Genomic DNA, 21,882 nt, shown 5'->3' with positions numbered 1-21,882 from the left:
TTTCCTTTGACCTATGACACAGAGGCCCATGAAAGGGGTAGGGTTACTGGGTAAGGGAAACCCCAAATTGGAAGGGGGAGGGGACGTTTTTTTACGAGGATCAACCGTCTCAGCTCTTCCACATACATGCATCGTGTTAATTTCCATATCATTGTAAATATTGCAAATAATTTTTAAATTTCTTATGACACCAAATATAATGTTCATCACATGTATGATTTACCAAACTCGAGTTAAACTGCAGTACCAACCTCAAGAACACAAATAGTCGAGACTTGTAATTTGAGAGCACTGATCCATGTCGACAAGGCTTGTGTAAGTCGTTCACCCCAGGGACCGATTGTGCAAAACCAGCCGACCGAAAAATGCCCTCTGACCTGAGCGACTGTCTTTCACATACTAAATGCCCTACATTTAAACGTAGCTGCAGAAGCACAGACATGTATTGCCGAAGAATGATACATGGAATCTTCGAAACTAGTAACGTTATACTATCTCTGCCCCCCACATCCACATGTAGGTCAACCCATGTCAAAGGTCAAGCAGACCAGGAAGTTTTCATCCCACAAGTTGTTGACAGTAGATACGATGGTTCTGCGATAACCCCACCAATTCCTAACGCCAACTACGTATTGTTAAGTACACAAGAAGACGTCGTTTGGTAACGCTGCTTCGTTTACTGCAACCATGGCCCCTCCCAAATGTTTGAGCCAAGCCAATCTGAAAGACAAGACAGCGATAGTGACGGGGGCCAACACGGGGATCGGATTCGAGGTGGCAAAGGACCTGGCGAGGAGGGGTAAGATAATTTTCATCGTTAACTAAGTGCTCTGCTCTGCTCAGCTCTACTCTACTTTAGTCTACTCTGCTCAGCTCTGCTCTGCTCAGCTCTACTCTACTTTAGTCTGCTCTGCTCTGCTCTGCTCTGCTCTGCTCTGCTCTGCTCTGCCCTGCTCTGCTCTGCTCTGCTCTGCTCTGCCCTGCCCTGCCCTGCCCTACCCTACCCTACCCTACCCTACCCTACCCTACCCTACCCTACCCTACCCTACCCTACCCTACCCTACCCTACCCTACCCTACCCTGCCCTACCCTACCCTGCCCTACCCTACCCTACCCTGCCCTACCCTGCCCTACCCTGCCCTACCCTACTCTACTATTATATAACTTATATAACATACTAACATGTATGGGGCTGAGTTGCTGTCGGTTCCAGATCTCTTCCCTTTTTCTGTAATAAAACAGAAAAAGGCACTGACATGCAAGCACGCGTGTGTGTGTGTGTGACCCTGTTAGTAACGTTCCTGTGTTCGAGTTTTGTTTACACGCTGTGATCCATTGTTTACATGTCAGCCCTCTTGGGCGCATTTAAAAGAACTCTTATGTAAACACTATTTATTGCGCTGGCAGCCATTGAAGTACGGCGCTCCGTTTGTTGAAGGCCGTTGCTACAATTCATGATATGGCAAACAAAAGATTCAAGACCCAAGTTACAAATTTGAGCAGGTACATGTTATAGCCTTACCCTAGCACCCTTAAAATGCACATTGAAGGCTTTCATAATACGCTCTCAAAGGTTAAACAGTATCTACCTGGACTGTGCGAAATTAAGGAAATTGCGCGAACTTTGAAAAGTTACACCAATTGTTCCTTGCGGTCACATTAGCATGCGACGCACGGGGAAAAACGTGACCTCTACAAACAAAATGGCCGCGCCTGGAATGTCACATTCTTATCTATACATGTAGTGTCAGTTCCAAATCAGATATAAGATAAATCGCAGTATTACCACTAAATCAAAAACCATGTGCGATGATTAAAAATGCATCAAAAAGAGATGTGCAGTGATTGCGTCGTCTTGCGCCGCTTTGCGGCATTATGCCAATTGCGATTTTTTGTAAAATTAAAAAAAAATTCAAAATTTTAGACGACAAAATGGCCGCAATTGAAGCCGGTTCGTCAGAGGGTCGGGTTTGAAATATCCTTACATGATTGAGTGATAGCTAGGAATTCCTGGAGAGTAAAATCCGTTTTTCCGTCAAGGAAAAATATCTTTATATCTAGTCTAAAATCCCTTTTTTGCAAGTTAATGTAATGTTACAGATAATTTCTTACAGATAATTTCTTATATCTTATTATAAATTATCTACGAGCTTCAAGTGTTAGAGTTGTCGCTGTTGCGCATGCGTAGTGCTATCTGTCACAATTCACAATATGTTCTTCTACAGTCCCCACTTACTCTGAGCAATGTTACGAAGCTGCACAGACATTTTCAAAGTAAAATCTACATGTTTTTTTGTATGTTAATGTCTTTATTATTTTCCAAATAGGTGCAAAAGTCATCCTAGCGTGCCGGAACGAGGCCAGAGCTGAGGCCGCAGTGGCGGAGATCGTAAAGGACACTGGGAACGAGAACGTGATGACGTCGAAGCTAGACCTGGCGTCTCTGTCCTCGGTTCGTGAATTCTCCCAGAAGATAAAGGAAGGGGAAACCCGTCTGGACATTCTGGTCAACAACGCAGGTGAGGGAAGTCGTAAAGGCGCCTCTGAAGCGGTCTTAGCGCATGTAAAACACTTTGGAATTAGATTCAACATAGCCATCCTCTTTTTTGTTTGGAAGGCGTTTTCCGTGTGTTGCGAAGGTACCGTTTCAATAGGACGTTTGATAATGATAATAATCACAATAGGTTTATTGGCCCTGGGTTAACATTATGAAAAGGTATACAGTATAGCATGTGACTAGTCTAAATGCTGATTCTAGATTCTAACTTATTGGGGTTGACCTCTTTTTCTAAGACGATGGAAGATGAAATATCCGACTTTTTCTGTAATTTGTGGGTTCTGCGATGTTAAGACTGTTTTGTGATGTTAAGAGGAGAGTTGTTTCTTTTTGTAGGTAAACATTTCGCTGCAAATATTTACTTAGAATCGTGAACATTTAATTGTTTATTTATGTAAAGCTCACATCGGCATTGTAGTGGGAAACACTTAGTCTCTACCAGACTAACTACGCCGGCTAGAGGGAAAATATTTGCCAGGGTTTCACTTGCAGATATGGCGATATGTGATATTCACCGTGGGCTAGTTATTCCCTTTTCTGCCGAATTCTACGATTCATACGCCCGTAGGAGGAGGCTAGTAAACACTGTTAATAGTAACATACGAGGGGTGATCAATAAGTCCTCGGCCCCACCTGGAAATAAGGTGCACAACTCAAATATCGGGGAATAATTTTAAAGAATAAAGGCTTTTATGAATGTCTACCAAATATTCAAATCATTGTGATCGTTAATTTGACACCCAGTAATATTAAGTGAGGTAGAAGGATAAAGACATGGGCAATTGAGCTGAGACCTGAGGTGTGTGTGCGAGCCAACTTGCTCTGCTGAAAGTCAGATATCTGCTTCTTTTTAGTTGAAACAAGATGAGAATGTTCGTCAAATATTTTGACAAAAAAATGAATGTCGTTGAAGAATGTCTATGTCGATTCATGGCATGAGGAACTTGACCCACACAGCTCTGTTTTCTCGCCACTTACCTACTAATTTTTGAATGGACGTCGACTGGAAAGTAATCACCACAATACCTTGAAATTTTGTTGATATTGCTAAAAGACGTCATACTACATAATCATGCCCCGAAATTTTAGTTGTAGACCGTATTTCTGGGTGAGGCTGAGGACTTATTGATCACCCCTCGTATCTTCCACAGGTATTTGTTGCCCCCAGTCAACAACAGAAGACGGGTTTGAGACGCAGTTACAGGTAAATCACCTGGGCCACTTCCTTCTCACCCACCTTCTTCTGGACCTCTTGAAGACGTCTGCTCCAAGTCGTGTCGTGGTCGTGGCTTCAAGTGTCCACAAGACGTCCCAAGGAATCAACTTCGAAGACATCAACTACGAGAAGAATTACGTCGCGTTTCCCGTCTACGCGCAGAGCAAGCTGGCTAACATCCTGTTCACGCGAGAACTAGCGAGACGACTAGAAGGTAGTTACATTGAGCACGTCACCGGAACGTACTGCGCCTGCGCGAAATCTTCTATGTAATGTGCATAGGGCTTCAGAAAAACGTACAATATAAGTTCGTGTTCGCATATGAATGGATAATGTCCCGTCCATAGTTTCCAAATTTCCATCCAAAAAGATATATTATGCAACGGGATATCTTATGCTTACATAGAAGCGTTTCGCGCAGGCGCAGTACGTTCCAGTGACGTGCTATTATCAACCCAGGTGTGAAGTTTTTTCCCCCTAGAGCTATTGTAGAAGAGGAGCTCGTCATCAATTTTAGTAGGGATGTCCTCAATAGATACCTCTAAAATCAACGTTTGGGGTTAGATGTGCAAAGGATAGGTGTGACAAACGGTTGGTGAATGTAACGTTAACACATCTAGTCGCCTTTGCATGCCTGGTGTGTTGTAAGGCTGGTGTGTTGCGCCGAAGGCCTATTAATTTACCAGCTTTACAATGCACGCAGCTACAGATATCATCATCATCATCATCAGTCGACGAGCTTTCGCTACGACGGGATTATACCGCCCCTTACGGGGTGACATATCCTTTCGTTGGCTGTCATACAGACGGGGATGCGCCAGTTCTCCCGTCCGGGTGAATGGTGTAAATCACCGAGTGGCTGATACGAGACGGAGGTTCGCCAGGCCTCCATCCGGGTGATTTGTAGTGAATCACCAACTCCAGACAGAAGGATTTGGACCATCGCACACCGGGGCATGCCCCTACTCTTTTTCGAAAGGTGTGGTGGGTTCTTTTACGTGCGCGGGGTGTGGCTCTCCCCAAACGCGGGACCTCCATTTAACGTCCTATCCGTCCTACAGATATATTTAGCCTTTATCAATGGAATAATAACAAATAAATATCAATTCCGAAAGACAAGCCCCCCTTTGAATACTGAAACTGTTGCCAGTATGCAATGTCGTCTCATTTTTTGTTCTTTAAGTCGACAGAATTCAAGATCATCAATGTTGCTGTATCTAGATTTTTCGATTTTTTTTGATCTGAGGTTATTTTTCTTCATATCCTACCAGTAACGCAATTACAGGTTTGCGTAGCAAAACTTTTGTTGAATCCGTTAGCATGTGTGGTGGCCGCCATCTTGAATCGTGACGTCACAGGGTCATCATACTATTGGGAGGGGTATTTTCTGGGGTCGCTAGCGTTCTCTCTATTTTTAACAAATCGGCACACAACTATCGCACATTCAACTCAAATAAAAATTCAATAACAATTCATGTTTATAAAAAAGACCCCGTAATCGCTAAACTAACATAGAAAACTTGAAGTATATGTAGCACAAATACTTAACTCTAGTTTTGATATCTATCCTAGGGACTGGTGTGACGGCCTATGCAGCGCACCCGGGTTTGGTGAAGACGGAACTGTGGCGGACCCTGCCCGAGCTGTACGGCTGGAAGTTCACGTTGATGAAGCCCATGTTCTACCTGGGGATGTCCGCTTTCGCCAAAACACCCGTGCAGGGGGCCCAGACCGTCATCCACTGCGCTGTGGAAGAAAAGCTCTCTAGCGAGTCTGGCTTGTACTACAGGTACTACTAAACCTCAAATAACGCGTTTCATTTTCCACAGTCTTTCTTTGTGTTTTTGATGCCTATACTTGAGAAAAAATGTATCAATGACGTCATGCTTTTCTCTCCTCAGTGACTGTGACGTCATGGAGCCTTCCCAGAAGGCCACGGATGACGCAGTGGCGCGTCAGCTGTGGGAGCTGAGCGAGAGGATGACGGGACTGTCTTCTTAAATCCAACGTTTGACAGATTTTGTATGTACGTAATATTGGAAGTTATGAATATCATCATAAACCTTTATACATAAGGCTATAAGTGATTGTCTATTCTTGAATGATTTTACATTACCACATCAAACTAGTTGGAAGTGACAAAAAAGGAAACAAAAATAAATTCAAGTAAACACTTAGTAATACTTATCTTAAACGAACTATTTGTGTTACAAAGAAAGATATGACTGTACTGAAATATCAATAACTAAAATCTGTCCGACAGGTGGGTGTTCTCTTAGGAATGTTCAATTTTTTTCTCAGAGATCAAGAATATAACCGTACCCAGAACGTAAAAAGGAAAAAAAGGCAGTGCAACACGTGTATGCATTGTGTTTAGCAACATGAAAACATATGCGATGTTGACGTTGTCAACATTGATTACAAAATTTATGCAAAATCACCACCGTTACTCATCAGTTTATAAATTGTTCAGGAAGTTTTGCAGGATTCATGGCACTATAATAACAACAATAAAATATCTACAATAATATTGTCTGATTAGGAACGTTTTGTGTGGTTGTACTTTCGAAAGAGCGTGAAATGTTTGAGATCATGCTCTCATTGAAGTTGCGGCTGCTTAGAAAAATACACCAAGTTGACACTTGGCTAGGGATATGTATATCTACACGTCGCTACCGAAGCGACTTGTTTGAGTATTAGCGCCCCCTTGTAGACTGCTAGAGTATGACACATCTCTGGCAACAACCGGCTTTCACAACCCTCGGAGCTGCCTGTGTTCCTGTGGACGGAATAAATAAATGAATGATCCGCCCCATTTAACAAAAATTCTAGCACATTTCGTTACAATCAAAGCTTGAGTTCAAAGAACAGAAAAATATAGTATCTGTCTGCATGACATCTAAGTCATCTTATGCTGGTATCTCACTGCGCCAATTGCAAATTACACCAAATTGCGCCAGGTATTCGCAAGTGGCCAACCAATTTTCAATAACCTACTCCTCTGGGCTTCATACGCAACTGCGTAGCACGTCAGGGGAAATTGTGGCTAATTCGCAAAGTTGATGAAATTCCCTACCGCAATTAAGCGATGTACCCGCTTTTCTTCTTAAAGGAAAGCTACACAAAAAATTGAAAAGCCTACTACACTATGCTTGATATATCCTAAATGCAAGTTCGTACTTCAACTTGCTTTAGCATAAGTTCGTCATAGTTCTGAGACCTTCCACCGTTTTCAAACTATGCCGTGCTGACACCCTCTCACCTGACATTTTGAATTGTATGACGTCAGTGTTCTAAATTTCTCACCCGGTGATTGAATTGTATGACGTCAATGTTCTAAATTTCCCAAACAGAATGAATGGTACTTTTGAAACTGGCTTTCGTGAGGATGGAGGTCGAGGAACTTTCAGTCGAATTTGAGGGAATTGTCGAGTTAGTAGGCTTTGACTTCTTAAATTTCCTCGAAATCCATCCTCACGAAAGCCAGTTTGAAAAGCATTAGTCAATCCTTTTGGGAAGTTTGGAACACTGACGTCATATAATTCAATCATCAAGTGAGAAATCTAGAACACTGACGTCATACAATTCAATCATAGGGTGAGAAGGCGTCATCACGGCATAAGTTGCAAACAGTGGAAGATCCCAGAACTATGACAGACTTACGTGAAACAAGTAATAATAAATTAAAAATTTGACTTTGGGGTATATTTAGCATAGTATAGTAGGTTTTTCAATTTTTTGTGTAGCTTTCCTTTAACTATAAAGTTAAACACGTCCTTACCGTATAGATCCTGCACCCTCTCCACATCGTCCCTGTGTAGTTTGAAGTCTGGTGAGTAGCCCGGATACCACGGGTACATCAGGGCTCCCTTTACTTTGGAGTGCGCCAAGCCGAGACTGTGGCCGAACTCGTGCGCAGCCACGATGTACAAGTTGGTCCCTGGGGTTACAACAAAACAATTGAACAACAGGTGGTAACGTAAAGGTAGGCGTATGGGTTCTGGGTTCCAATCCCTAGCAGGCCTCAATGTTGTGCCCTAAGGAAAAGCTCTTCCTTTACACCTACATTTGTGTATTTCCTCACTAGACGAAGGTAAAAATGAGTACCGAGCTTCGGTTAAGCCGCCACCACCCCCCCCCCACCCCTCACTGGACCCGCGGCACGCTGGCGGCGTCGATGCGTCCTAAACTTGATTTGTGTTACCCTTCACTTTATAATGGGAATATCATTCAAAACGTATATGACCAAAACGTATGACCAAAAAAAACAAAACACACAAAGCTTAAAACGATACGTTTTTTGTCGGTGAAATTCGTGGGGTGCTTTGTCAATTCGATCGGCCGCAGCGACGCCGTCAGCGTACGTGCCGCGGGTCCAGTGAGAGGGGGGCTTATTTGTGGACTAGCCCCTACAGTGCGTAGTGCTTGCCCAACTGAGTGGCCCATTGGCTATAGAAATGGAGATGGTGCCAGCCTATACACCATAAGTGGCGTGGGAAAGATTTGAATTATCTAACTAATGTTAATATTGAAACAAACAGCACGAAAAAGGTCACGTGCACAGCTATTGGCAAGAAAAAATTAAAATAAAAAATCCTTCGCAACTGTTAAAACTGCCGTGACGATTTGGACAGCGACCTCAACAAAGGTGACCAAATAACTTCACGATATCTCAGCTGTTGATGGAGCAAAGGACAGCAAAAATGCGAGGGGAATTTTTTGATAGTAAGAACACTTTGTAAAGTTTTTTTTATAGTTCCTGGTGACTCTTAGCGGCTAATAGAGAGAAATCCAAGTTACGGGCTCCAGGCTGGGTTCTTTCGGCAATGTGAGCTTGTATTCCCGCCTAGCTAGCTTAGCCGCCACGGTTGTTCTTGTGCATAATGGCCCGGTACCAAAGAACTGGTCTGTGTAGGCCCTGGCAACAGTACTAGTCAGGATTCAAGGCAGGAAAAAGAGATAATAAAGTACCTTTAAAAGAACGGACTGTCCATGTTTCCGAGTCGTCGAAGTGGAGGTCTCCGCCTATTCCTCGCCCGGGAAAGAACGCGTGAGCCAGGGTTCCACCCGGCCCGTCTAGGGGTGCCTCGTCGCCGTGGTCGTGCTCCTCAAACGAGATCTCGATGTCGGCTTTCTTATTGACTTTCTTGAACGTCAGCGGCGTAATGTCTGACCACAGCTGAACAGAACACAAAAGAGAGAAAAAAGTCATCATTTTTGGGGTGCAAGGCTAAATTTACTACTTATGGTAGATTTTTTAATTCGTTCCAAGAAAATTAAATTTAGATCTATTGTCATCGAAATCTCAAGACGAACTTTCACCCCTTCAAAATAAAAGACTTAACAGCTCTAGACACGTGACCATATGGACACGTGACGTAAGCACCGCTGGGTCATGGGAAGTCGATATCGTGCACCGTCCACTGCTCACCTTTAAGTCTATTGAAACTGACACGAGTTTACACCAGCAAAGAGTTCTCTAGAAAAATACATAGAGTGCACGTGCCAGTCATCAATAAGTGCATTTTCTATTGAAATAAACACGATTATTAACAATAGAAAAGAGTTTTTGAGAGAAAAATTACCCTGAGTGCCCGTTTGACAGCGTCGTCCACGTCTGCATGTGGAAGGTCCGATGTGTAACTCTTTATCCTGTAAGTCAGGTTGTGTTTGTTCCATACCGTAGTGCCTCTCGTGGATACACCTGGGAAAAGAAAAAGCCATGCCTTTAAGTATCAACCTTAGTAAGATGACAATACATACAATGTATGTTCTTGTGTTTAGGGTTGTTGTTGACTTAGAACCTATAGGTTCTGGGTTCGAATCTTTAGCAGAACTTAATGATGTGCCCTTGAGAAAGTCCCTTTACACCTATCTCCACAAAGAAAGTCAGAACCTAGCTTCGGTTTGGGACATTCTCTCAGACGGAGGTCCCGTGTTTGAGGAGAGCCACACATCGAGCACGTTAAAGAACCCACTACACTTATCAAAAAGAGAAGAATACCTATAGCTGGTTCGTCCGTGGTGGCGGGGGCCTCCGTGAGAGCGGCCGGGTCCGGTCGGAGACAGCGCCGCTCAGTCATCTTCTTTGTGGTGGCGTCGTCAACTTCGCCTGGGGTTGTAAAACAGATATGTCAGTTTTTTCAGTATTTGCAGGCTATGTGACAATTTAAAAGTCGTGATTTTCAAGCTATTTGTATTTCCATCTGTATCTATATACGCAGGTACGCGGTGCGGCGGCAGCTGGTTATATTACACTGAACAGCCTATCACACCTAAACTTTGTCACATCTACCAGTAAGCTTAAGCGTTGTTTAAAACTATCTTGTGAGAATGCTCCTAACGTTACATGCTCCTACATTTAACTGAAGGGGCCATCCTAAAGATTCATAAATACATATCTTTAAATGGAAGAGAAAAAAACAACATAAAATGTAAAAAAAGGAAAAAGCATGAACACAAAAAACATGTCTGTATACAATTTGTATTTCTTGATATGCACTTTTATCTTTCGTTTCGTGAACGGCCGGGCCCCGGTCTATCAATGTTATCCTAGCGTAACAGGTGTGAAATACCGTAAATGCAGAAATGTTCGCGGGGATTTAATTTCGCGTTAAGGATAAAATAGAATGTTCGCGGTGGTTTTGAGTTCGCCTTTGAACCAATAGTAGCCCTACATGTACAGTCACATAATGGAACGGCTGTTCGCTGTGGTTTAAGTTTGCAGTTGAAAAATTAACGGGAAAACCGCGAACATAAAACCACCGCGAACATTTCTGTATTTACAGTAACCCACCTGTTTCCTGGACGTCTGCGGCTTTCTGGAATTTTGTGAGAGCTGACGTCACTTCCGTTTCCGGTCTGTCCGTCCGTCCCTTGGGCAGGTATCCGTAGTATTCAAGGTACTTTTGACACTGTAAAAACAACGTTAACAAGGCAATATCAGAGATAGCAGACTCACGGCTAAAATGATAGTTTCTAAAATCGTTTCTTGATAACTGATGGCCAACGTTTTTTACAAGCGGTTGTGTTGCTAAAATTAGGGATATTAACTTCCAAACCACTCTACAAAGCCGAAATAATTTTCACAAATAAGGCCGTAGTGTCAGACTTACAATATACAGTCAAACCTGTACTATAGAATTCTCTCCTGTACTAGCCATTTTGACCACTTTTTGGTAGTCCCTTAGATTATATTTTCTATTGACACAAGCATTAAAAATCCTGTCCATTGTGGCCACCTGTCCACCGTGACTATTGTATTCCAGTCTTGAGTGCTTGCCTTAGAAAACTTTGACTATAGTTCGTACAGACAACGTTGCAATACAACATCAATGATAGGTATTTTGGTGAGACCGTATAATTTGTAGAAATAACACCACCCATTTCCTGTCAAAACACCTGTGCGTGTGTCCTACATGTATAATACCCTGGATACACTGTAAGCTCTACTTTTATACATGTTGTTGCAGGAAATGAATACTTTTTGGCTAAGAATAACAGCCCGAGGTCTCAGGCTTTCAGCGTTCGCACGCAAACTGAGCTAACTGTTAGTGAACAAAGCAAGCCAGCCGTGGCCCCAGCGTTCTATGTTTACAGTAGAAATAATCTCAAGTAAAGAAAACAAAAAAATCAATCTGAATTTTGTCATGTATGTTTTTTGTATACAGTGTATGTTGTTTTACTAATTATGTGCGGTACCTATTCTAACAATGTAGTTGTACTGCTAGTATATAAGGATAGGACATACGTACTATTCATTGATATAATACATGAAGCGTAAATTATGTAGAGTCACAACTGCATGTACAATCAAACCTGTCTATGTAATATGCCCCATGGACGTGACTCGGAGAATGGTTATACCTGTACTATGTGGTCCGTATAGATAAAACTATTCAATGCTTGGGTGGTAATTCAAAGGGACCACCAAAAAGTGACGCAATGGTTAAAAAAGTTTCACTTCCTGGATTACTGCGTCGACGCTGCTAAGCAACGTTCATGAGTTTGAAGCGTTTTAGGACATTTTACTAGTCCCTTTTGTTTAACAGTATATGAAAGGGGAGGGGCACTCACATAATCATGCAAAGCGCGGCAAAGAACAATAGGTTTTGCTACCTGCCCTTGCCTAGACCTATATCCTAAGTCACCTGCAAAATAACATTTGACCCTGAAATATGTCGTGTTCATGTTTCGTCCCAAAATACTCTGTCTGCTAAAGTACAGTCGTGTTAGCGCTATATAAGTCTCAATGTGGTACGTAATATGTGTGTGGGAGGGGACAATCACATAGTTACATGTCTACAACAAATAACTAGAACAACAGTTTTGTTACTTATACCGTACCCCTAGGCACGTGTATGGAGTATGTTTGACCCTGAAATTTGTCGTGTACATGTAGAGCGTCGTCCAAAAATTCGCTGTATTGGAAAGCACAAAGTAGTATACGTACCGTAGGATCCATGTTGAAACGTCGTCTGGTAAATCACACCACGGAGAAACAGCCAGGGCTAGGGACACTCCAAACAGGACGCTGAGTGGGATTGTCTGTTGTGCCTCGGACTTATAATATCGATTGGTAACACCGGAAGTAGAAAAACCGGTTGTCGCTTCACTTGTGACGATGGCACTTGTGTGTGTTGGCGTAGTGACATTTGTACACACGTCGGATCTGATCGTTTAGAAATGAGTGAAAGATCAACACATAGTAGCCTACAGAAAACCACTCATGTTTTGATTTTTTATCATATCAACCTTAGCTTTAATATGGTGATGTAACGTGACAACTTTATCTTTTTGGCGGCTGAATTTTGCCCCGTTTTGTCGTAGGGTACGTAACGGATATAAGTTGAATCATGCTGTTTTCAAGTTTTTTTTCCAGGTTTTGTCGCGGAATCATTCAAGGTTGGTTTATTCTTCAAATCACCTGAAGAATGATGAGTTTTTCGTTGCTCGCTTTTGTTTAGTTTGTTTACATACTTCTTTTTGTCTTTAGGCGTTTATGTAGCCAGTGTTCGCCCTGATTTTAACCCCTCCATCGATCCATGTAACGCAAAATTTCTGAGGAAGAAACATTTTCGACATTTCACGTCCATACATTGTACACGAGACTTTTCAGACGCAAACGTCGCCTTCCTACAGCATGCGAACCGATTTCGCTTTTGCCCGTGCACGAGCGACCTCTAGCGATATGCTTTCACACTCCAAAATCACTTACAAAGCTGTGCAACAAGCGTTTTGCACTTGTCTACCAGACTTTATGGGTTGCTGGAAAATTTAAAGCAGTAAGGTGTTCATCGAATGCGAGTTGTACTCAATGGTCGACGTACTCATTCTGTGTATTTGGTCAATTTCTACTATTTCCAACAACCTATGGAGTCTGAAAGAGATTATGATCGTATAAAGAGTGCTTGAATTCTAGGTTGATCCTCAAGTAGTTGTACTGCGTCATAAATTAATATCTGGATGGTATACGTATGTAGCTCTACTTTTACACCTATCAACCAAGGGGGTTAAAGTTTAAATGGCTGTCTGTATTACCTAGCATGGCCACGATAGACGTCGCTCATATGGCTGTGACGACTTGAACTAAAGCGTACAATGTACCTTTTATTTATTTCGAAAGTGTACAACAAGAAAGTATTTCAGTAGGTTTAATATAAGCTGCATTGCGATCCGTATACAAAGAAAGCTATCAGCTATTACAGCTGACCGGCTGCGATTAACGGCGAAATTAAAATAGTAGACCATAATTGGTGTCTCTAATTCTATGAAGGACAGGGCACACCTCCCCTCCTCGCATGCAGACCCACTTTTCAGACTGGACAGCTTTTTTTCGCTCTCCGGACTGCATGGACATGTTTGTCCGCCAACCCTGGACTTTGAACGTTGCAGGCGGCCGACGCGTTAAATTACGTATACGTCACTCTGTAAACTACTAGTAAACAGAACAGTGGCGACACCTGGCGAGATGCAACCGAAGTGTTTTTCACCAAAAATGGCTGTTTTCGTCGCTATGAAGGCGCCGGCTGTAATCTTTGCAAGCGCTGTTTTAAAGGCTCTGCACGTAAAAATACGATTTTCTTTTTTTGCGAGCGCGTTGTTTTGCTGAATCGAACCACAACGTATTGGTCAGGAATCTTCAACAACGTTATATTCCGCTGAAAACATATCAAGTAGTGATGTTGGCACACTAGGAATACAGGAGCTATTTTTTTCATGGTGAAACCGCCGTCTTCATGGAAACGAGCGCTATAAGCGCCCCTTAGGCTTATGCTTAACTATGGGACTTGGCGTCAACTGCAGCTGCATGGCGTCACACGACTCATGCATGACGTCATGGCACTTTATCTGGCCTGAGCACGCCACAGCTACGAAAGTAAATATATAAAAACGTTTTTCAGCAAACTTGAAGCTAAATGTGGCCGATTTGATACCTTATCGAAGGATGCTGTGAAGTATTTAGATATTTTAGAAATAAATGGCCCCTTTCTTACTTCCCCTGAAGTTCACGGGAAATAGATGGTTCCGTCCACACCATACCCTCATGATTATGTGAAATTGATGGTCCCTCTTTTCCTGAGCCCACAATGGTGCCTTTCTCCCATCCCCTATAGCCTAAACCATGGCAGAAAAGCCCCAGAAACATTTCTGTTGTTACACCTTTCAACGCCAGGGGACGCTTTTGGCAAGCAAGCACCGCGACTTTGAGTGGCCAGTCGGAGGCTCGTGATAGTTTTTCACGTTCATAAATCGTGTGTTGTAGAGTAGATACATCCTACTCTTCCATCCGTGAATAATTTCATCAGGTTGGTGGATAACAAAATTCTGTATTCACAACCAAGGAGTAGTAACATGACCGTTAACGATAAAGGGGCGTAATACATCAATATTTGAACAGGCTAATATCAGAAAAAGGAATACTTAAAATCAGCGTAATAGATAAATACATAGACAGGCGAGTTTTGAAAAGAGAAAAACTGAAGGTTCGACTTATATTCAAAACATAGAATTAGAATTAAAACATAGAAACTATATTGAACAATTGAATATTGAGTAGAAATGTGAATTTGTCCGTATGTATTATGTATCGGCAGCTGAAGAAACACTTGTAAACTAACAGAAGATTATCATCTCAGACTAGATAAAGAAATCTATACGTCACATATCTAATTACGTACTAATGGTTTGAACCACTCTAAACGGGGGGGGGGGGGGGGGGGGGGTCGTGCACATTAAATGTTTGCCGTTACACCTACTGTCCACTAGTTATCTGATAATAATGATATGAACGCAGGTGATTACGGAGTAGCCTCTATTCACGTCCGTATGTATTCTTTGGAAGGAGAAAGAAAGAAGGTGCACAAAATACTAATTCATCTTAGAAAACCGTCCTACAGTGTATGATATACTTATGTTCGGCTATATGCTAGATTTGCCACGTAGTTGTTAACCACTTTCAAATATGCGTTTTTGATTTCGTTTGTCGTTTTGCATGGGTCTTTTTGACAAAAGATGGACATGTTATGTGCCAATTTCATCATGATTTCTTTTGCCATCATAGTACAAAATTCTACTGAAAACATCATCGTCCAAAATAGGGAGGGGGGGTGGTAAAACATCCTTAATTTTTTGCAAAATGTTTGGATTCTATGTTTTTTTCTGTCCTCTCTGCTGAGCAGTTAACCACACGAGAAAACTTGAAACTAGGAGCCAAAAACGCTGTGGTTGTTGTCCGACGTCGGTTTCTACCGCTGCATGAAAAGTACAAACAACAGGACGTCCCCTTGCTTAAGTTCCACTGCCCCTACTGAATGCCCTTCTAAACGCCGTAATCAAGGTGAGTGGACAAATATTGGCATTTCCGCCCCGCTAAGAACATGCCCCGCCCCGACACGCGTCCGGGAGAAACGCCGCCCCTGATTGGTCAGGGTCACCGACCAATTAGACGCCACGGGGTATATTTAAGACCGAGTGAAGCTCGAACCCGGGGCAGTTCAAAGTAGGACGGGGTAGATACAGGACAACTGAGAAACAATGGACGGATTCAGCTGCGCAGCCAGTGATGTCGACTTTGCCAAGATGTTGGAGGATATCTTGTCTTCCCCTCCCCCGTCGCCTAGTGCTGACTTTCTTGACGAATTTATGGACGATATGAGCGAAACGAGTTTCGAGTCAGGTTCTGACGGTGTCACGAGTTTCAACTCGGGTTCGGACGGCCTGGCGTCGCCGGTGAGCGACGCCGAGGTGTCACAGCAGAGGAAGAAGAAGCCATCGACGCAGAGAAAGAAGCAACGCCTGGCCGCGAATGTCCGCGAGCGTCGCCGCATGGAGTCCATCAACGGAGCTTTCGATGTGTTGCGGAAACGTGTACCGACGCTGGCTTACGAGAGGCGGATCTCTAAAGCGGACACTTTGCATCTAGCCATCGGGTACATTCGGTTCCTGACGGACCTCGTCAAGTCGGACACACAAGGGGAGGGAGCAGTTGCGCACAGCCGACTGAAAAAGCCACCCAAAATCATCATCAGTCATAAAGGAACAGGTAGGTTCAAGACAGATTCAGCAAAAACTACCTTCCATTCTTTTATATTCCGTCTAGCGAATATGTTAGATGTCTTTATTACATATTACAGCGAGAGCTTTTGTACAAGTTTTACATCACATACATGTATATCTTTTATGTGTGTAGCTGTGTCTTCAGATTAAGTAATTTTTATTCTTTTCTTTCAATCTGAAGGAAGCATGTCACCCACCGATATGGAGTACGGGGTACCGCCGCTAGAGGGACACTCCCTGTCGTGGACGGACGAGAGAAAACCAGTTAGCAAAGGACAGACACTTGTAGCAAAAATATGGACACCGGAGGATCCCAGGACCGAGTGCACCAAGAAAAGTAGTAGTAGTTTGAGGTTAACACAAGTTGTTCCGGCGTAAGAAAAGTACAGCAAAAAGACATTATATGTGGACAGAATTAACGTTATATATCATAGGCCTGGTGCCTTTTGTAAAAGTTGATGTATATGATTCACTATCTTCTTATATCATTGTACAGTAGCTTTTGGTGTATGTTTACACTTCAAAACCGTTGTATTCTTAAAAAATGACACCACTACGAAAACGCGAGCCGTAGCGAAACCGAATTGCACTACCACTAGCTACTTAAAAAGCATCATGCTTCACCTAAAATGAGGATGACTGCTTTACCATTGTGATGTACAGTTTGTATATATTTCGCTACATCTCGCTATTCCTTGTATATTTTGTCGGACCATATATTAACTGCTGCCTTGCCCGGGCATTTTTTCTATCAATGGAACATATCGCAATACAACGTGTATGTCTATTGTGTATGTACGCTGTATATAAAATGGTGAATGAAAATGCCTTTGTTGCGAACTTTATTGCCCCAACGGGCGGATTACTGGAGTCTTTCACGTGTAAATATGAGAACAAAAAAGTAATATACCTACTTTTCTCCTCATACAACACTTAAAGCCTTGTGTTGGGATAGCGCTGTTTTTCAAAGAAATGCTCTTATTCAGTTCAGCTGGGGTTGGGGTATTATCAATCGGGCCAAATCACCTTTAGCTACACCTGGCCTGTGGGCAAATTTGCCCTCCCCGCAATTCCTCGCTATATCAATGTTGACTTTACTCAGTTTGGTGCCAACACAACAAACACAAACGCACGGGGTCTTCAGGAAGCGCCATTACGTAGTTATCGTGTTTTGTGGCACTTGAAAACCCCTTGAGTCGCCCCTTCAGTTGTCGTGGTGTTAGGAAGCAGCCCCCCTCCTCAACCCTTCCGCTCGGAAACGTTTAAAAGCCTACCTACTGAGTATCACTTGAACTACTGATAGGTGCAGCGTTCTCACATACATGGTGTAACGCTCGCTTCTACAAACAAGTGGCTTAACTGTATTTTCTAGATAAGGAAAATAGAAATAAAATGAGAAGCAGGTCTTGCCTTTCGACCAAGCCTACAACTAGAATAAAAATTAACATATTTTCGATGTCACGCAACCAATCATATCACGTGAAAAATTAAAGGGGTGACAGTAATTATGATTATAAGGTTGATAAACGTCACTATACATGGCGTCATAGAAGGAGGAAACTTTTGTATAGAATTAATCTTTAGGGTTTCTCCAAAGTCTAAAAAAAGAAATCGCAAGCTTAATTCGAGTGTAGAACCAAGGAAGGTGCTAGTTTTAGGTTATCAAAGATTCATACCTTGTCCAAAGGAAAGAATTCAGTTACACACGATCAACTAATCAAAATAAGTAGAAGAAATAGTTTGTCTTTTTTTGGTAAAAGTCAACTGACGATGGTGAAGCAGTTTTGAAGCATGTTTTCTTTATTTTCAACACACTAATTTTGGACGGCATCTATGGCAAGATATCTGAGAGATTCTGCACTCATTTCTTGCTTTTGGTTCAGCTTCGTAACGATATTTGTAATTGTCAGTAATCTCTCTCCTAGTCGCGTGTTCTTGTTTGCTTCCATTTTGACCCGGTGTTTGGTTTGTGTCCGATACGTTCCGTCATCCGCTTCAACTGTGAAAACTTAGGATGTTTATTTTTGGTCTAAACCTCCTCTTTGTGTGAGGGCCTGTCCAATACACAAAAACAGCCCCCCTCCTTCTTCTTTCTACACGAAATCTTCTGTGCTTTGGTTAGTAGTTTGTGTAGTCCCGGTAATTCTGGACCGAGTGGACAAATATTGGCTCTTCCGCCCTTGTTGACAAAACTGTGCCCACGCGAAAGCCACCCTCCCCACACCGCCGCCACGCGCGTGAAAATCCATGGACGTACGTATCCCTGTCTGTGATTGGTCCATGAGTTGTAGTTACACGTGTCACGGGTTTGGTTTGAATTCAACAAGAGGGAGGCCAGGGTTAAAGGGACCGCTAGCCACGGGCGTAAACTCAAGGGACGGCGCCATGTCTACCTTGCGTCAAGACGTCACGTTAGACGACATGAGCAGCGTCGGGAGCGACGTCGACGTCGAGCACTTCTTCGACGACTTCGCGTCGTCGCCGTCGTCTTACGACAATCTTGACGGCGTCTTTGATCAGGATGACTTGACGGATGATTCGCACTCGCCCGACGGCTCGACGTCTCCCGGCGTCCGACGGCGACGTAAGAAGAGATCGGCGGTGCAACAACAAGCGCAACGTCAGGCCGCAAACTTACGCGAACGGCGACGCATGCAGTCTATCAACGACGCTTTTGACGGCCTGCGTCAGAGGATCCCGACGCTTCCGTACGAAAAGCGGCTCTCAAAAGTCGACACTTTACGTCTTGCTATCGGGTACATAAACTTTCTATCGGACCTGTTAAACTCGGACGTCGAACTGAACGGAGAAGTGATTCCAAACCACCCACAGCCCAAAAAAGTTGTCATATGTCACCGGGGAACTGGTAAGAACTTTAAATTTGATTTTTCAATATTTTTTGCAGCATTCGTTATACTCTGACATATTCACAACTTCTGTCTTAACAATGAAAATAAAAATCCACGTAAAGCTCACGTAACATACCGACTTAGAGACTTAAAATCAATTATTTTGATCGTGCAAAATCACAATTTTCTTCGTTTTCACCTAACTTACAAAACCATGGTTATGATAGTCATAGTTACAAAATGAAAAACAAAAAAAAGGCCTACGACGCAGTATTTTCTACTTCGAAATTTCCAAATACGCATTCATGTTAAAAACAATATCCAACTTACAGTGTCCCTGATTTTTTTACAAAACAGGTGCAGCATTTCTGCCACGATCGGAGGTCATTTCAATCCTACAAACACAAAGGAATACGATTAGAAAGTTACCATATTGTAGGAAAGCAAAATTTTCTCACGGGCCGTCCACGTCCCTTTCGCTGGTGACGTCACGGTCGAAATTGGGCGCCCGCAAAACTCGTGCGAAAAACTTGCCGGATGTCCAGATGGAAAAGTAGAATGGATTTTGACACAATGATTTGCCTTTTCAGAGCACTACGTCTGGCGGAGGGATAGTAACTTAGATTAGAACCGTGAAAAATTGAAAAGCACGCATGATAATGTTTTCCATATGGAAACTTTTGAGCTAAGTAATGTTAGCGACATGTCAACATTAGACTTGATAGGAAGTGGGGGGGGGGGCAGATATTGTTTTGTATTCCTAACTCTAAATAGCCAAGTTAGTAGCTTATATAACAATCTTTATTGGCACAACGAAAGTACAGCGACTTTCGTAAGGTCTACTACATCTATACATACATACATACATGCATACAAACAAATAAGTACATACAAATATGTTTGTTTACATACAATCATATGGTAAAGAGCAACATATTGAAATTTAAGGTGCCGTATACTTTTACATTGCTTGTTCTAATGTCCAAACATTCTTTGATGTATATATATCTGTCTGTAAACAGTAAGGAATGGGGTAGGGAATTGCCCGAGCAGCATTCGTAACCCATGTTTCTCCTAATGGGTCAGTGAAGTCAATACTTGTCTCGAGCATTGATGTTTCTGACCTAGGGTGAAGAGATGCTGCTACTGTAACAATTGAGCCGCCTTTCTTCGTAAATCGATGGCAACATCAGGCTCTGACGAACTGATTAAAAAAAAAGGATTATCGCATGTACATATGTCATAATAAATTCTTTTCTGGCTTTTGAATGACGTCTCCTTCATATCTTATGTACAAACAATTTTTATAATGTTGGTCTCTTTGAATACAATAGAAACCTTTTTTAATTTGCGCCATTTTTACTCTGCTAACTTATCTTAAAAACACAGGGATCCCTACGCCCGGAGACCTAGAATACGGACTACCGCCGCTCGCCGGGCATTCCCTGTCCTGGACAGACGAAAAGAAACCCGCCAGTAGCGGTTCGACACTGTACGCGAAGGTCTGGACTCCCGAAGACCCGAGGTCGTCCCGAAGTAAGACGACAGGCTACGAGAACGTTACGCCGGCATGACCCGATTCCGTCAGTTGTTGCATGGATGGACATTTCTTCATGGACGATATGTGTAAATCTTAATAGTCTATTGAATTTCGTAGATCGAAATTTGTTTCAATATTTTGTCGATAATAGATACTAGATGTCTGAAGTTAGATCCATAATTTCGCTCCGGTTGAGGGGAAATCTTGCAATTTCTATTTGTTCTGTTTAATGTTGTTTGATGATTAAGCATTGTGTGATGTAACGTTAGATATATTTTTGTACAAACATTCTATTGGTCGTTGCGTCTTGACTTTTTCTCAGTCCGTGTTTGCGGCTGTTTCTATAGATCTGTGCCCTTGAAAAGGAATAGATTGAGATCTTTAAGCGATGTCTAACGTCTTGTGTGGCTTTTGCTCCGGCGATTCAAGTTCGCCACTTGTGTTTTTCTTGCTCCTTTGCTGAGAAATTTCACGTCGTTTCACTCCACTTTAGCCCACTGTGGAGCGAGAAATGGCCGACAATGGACGTGAAAGACGTAGGAAGAATACATTAATCAATTTGCGGTTCCCCTCTCTGCACCCCTAACCCAAACATATGTTTTCACGTGCTGCTATCAGACGACATTTTGGCCGCCGACGACCCAAACTTGGTATCCCCTAGCAACGGGGTTATCCATAAAACAGGGAGTCGTTCTTTGTTTTTGTCGTCCTACTGAACAAATTCTGACAGAAACTTTTCCTCAAAAAGTCTTCAACTGCAAATAGTTGACTTGAATTTGCATAGACGTCTCGTCCGTTCGAACCCGCGGGTTGTTTTGTTGTTGAAAGGGGAGGGTAAACGGTGTGGGTTGTGTGTGAACGTGGAAAAAATGGATGACTGTGACGGGTAAATAGCAGGGGAAGGTGACTTTGCTGAGGATAATTAGGGGCTCGCTCCTTGTCCGCCATTGTCGCGACACTCTCACAGACGTAACAAAAGAACCACAACAAAACCTCCATACAAACCGTGATAGTCTAGGCTCTGAGAGCTTCAAAACGTTGGAATCGGAATGGATATAGAAAGATTTACGTGTATGTAACTGTCTGATTTTTGTATGAACAGTATTCAGCCAACAGACTTGGATAAATATGGATTCCTAAGCCCGAGAGATACTCTGGGAAC

General features: G+C 42.7%; 4 protein-coding genes across 4 annotated transcripts; 3 read left to right on the top strand and 1 right to left on the bottom strand.

Annotated features, from left to right (window-relative positions):
- The first annotated feature begins 516 nt into the window (after positions 1–516).
- On the top strand, positions 517–5,833 carry LOC136447694 (retinol dehydrogenase 14-like). The gene is made up of 5 exons (XM_066446735.1): positions 517–799; positions 2,328–2,519; positions 3,709–4,026; positions 5,346–5,562; positions 5,675–5,833. The coding sequence occupies exons 1-5, from the start codon at positions 688–690 to the stop codon at positions 5,772–5,774; spliced, it is 939 nt and encodes a 312-aa protein (XP_066302832.1). The 5' UTR covers positions 517–687; the 3' UTR covers positions 5,775–5,833.
- Positions 5,834–7,456: 1,623 nt separating this feature from the next.
- On the bottom strand, positions 7,457–9,266 carry LOC136447693 (interstitial collagenase-like). The gene is made up of 3 exons (XM_066446734.1): positions 9,237–9,266; positions 8,745–8,952; positions 7,457–7,713 (listed from the first exon to the last, which is right to left on the bottom strand). Exons 1-3 carry the CDS (start codon positions 9,264–9,266, stop codon positions 7,457–7,459), a joined length of 495 nt encoding a protein of 164 aa, XP_066302831.1.
- Positions 9,267–15,772: 6,506 nt separating this feature from the next.
- On the top strand, positions 15,773–17,159 carry LOC136447453 (pancreas transcription factor 1 subunit alpha-like). Its single transcript, XM_066446368.1, has 2 exons — positions 15,773–16,317; positions 16,513–17,159. Exons 1-2 carry the CDS (start codon positions 15,810–15,812, stop codon positions 16,707–16,709), a joined length of 705 nt encoding a protein of 234 aa, XP_066302465.1. The 5' UTR covers positions 15,773–15,809; the 3' UTR covers positions 16,710–17,159.
- Positions 17,160–18,660: 1,501 nt separating this feature from the next.
- Positions 18,661–20,861, top strand: LOC136447448 (pancreas transcription factor 1 subunit alpha-like). Its single transcript, XM_066446364.1, has 2 exons — positions 18,661–19,197; positions 20,570–20,861. The coding sequence occupies exons 1-2, from the start codon at positions 18,717–18,719 to the stop codon at positions 20,752–20,754; spliced, it is 666 nt and encodes a 221-aa protein (XP_066302461.1). The 5' UTR covers positions 18,661–18,716; the 3' UTR covers positions 20,755–20,861.
- Positions 20,862–21,882: the final 1,021 nt, after the last annotated feature.

The sequence above is a fragment of the Branchiostoma lanceolatum genome, chromosome 13, assembly GCF_035083965.1.
Source record: "Branchiostoma lanceolatum isolate klBraLanc5 chromosome 13, klBraLanc5.hap2, whole genome shotgun sequence".
NCBI classification, from domain to species: domain Eukaryota; kingdom Metazoa; phylum Chordata; class Leptocardii; order Amphioxiformes; family Branchiostomatidae; genus Branchiostoma; species Branchiostoma lanceolatum.
The sequence above is the reverse complement of the archived record's forward strand: the minus strand, read 5'-3'. Positions and strand labels throughout refer to the sequence as shown.

What these genes read in the sequence shown, in the direction of transcription:
- LOC136447694 (XM_066446735.1), top strand. Translation starts at nt 688, where the DNA reads ATGGCCCCTCCCAAATGTTTGAGCCAAGCCAATCTGAAAGACAAGACA. An exon ending in AAAGGACCTGGCGAGGAGGG is followed by an intron (nt 800 to 2,327) that starts GTAAGATAATTT and finishes TTTTCCAAATAG; the next exon opens with GTGCAAAAGTCATCCTAGCG. An exon ending in CATTCTGGTCAACAACGCAG is followed by an intron (nt 2,520 to 3,708) that starts GTGAGGGAAGTC and finishes TATCTTCCACAG; the next exon opens with GTATTTGTTGCCCCCAGTCA.
- LOC136447693 (XM_066446734.1), bottom strand. Translation starts at nt 9,266, where the DNA reads ATGTATTTTTCTAGAGAACTCTTTGCTGGT. An exon ending in CTAGAGAACTCTTTGCTGGT is followed by an intron (nt 8,953 to 9,236) that starts GTAAACTCGTGT and finishes TGTTCTGTTCAG; the next exon opens with CTGTGGTCAGACATTACGCC. An exon ending in GACAGTCCGTTCTTTTAAAG is followed by an intron (nt 7,714 to 8,744) that starts GTACTTTATTAT and finishes TTGTAACCCCAG; the next exon opens with GGACCAACTTGTACATCGTG.
- LOC136447453 (XM_066446368.1), top strand. Translation starts at nt 15,810, where the DNA reads ATGGACGGATTCAGCTGCGCAGCCAGTGATGTCGACTTTGCCAAGATG. An exon ending in CATCAGTCATAAAGGAACAG is followed by an intron (nt 16,318 to 16,512) that starts GTAGGTTCAAGA and finishes TTCAATCTGAAG; the next exon opens with GAAGCATGTCACCCACCGAT.
- LOC136447448 (XM_066446364.1), top strand. Translation starts at nt 18,717, where the DNA reads ATGTCTACCTTGCGTCAAGACGTCACGTTAGACGACATGAGCAGCGTC. An exon ending in CATATGTCACCGGGGAACTG is followed by an intron (nt 19,198 to 20,569) that starts GTAAGAACTTTA and finishes TTAAAAACACAG; the next exon opens with GGATCCCTACGCCCGGAGAC.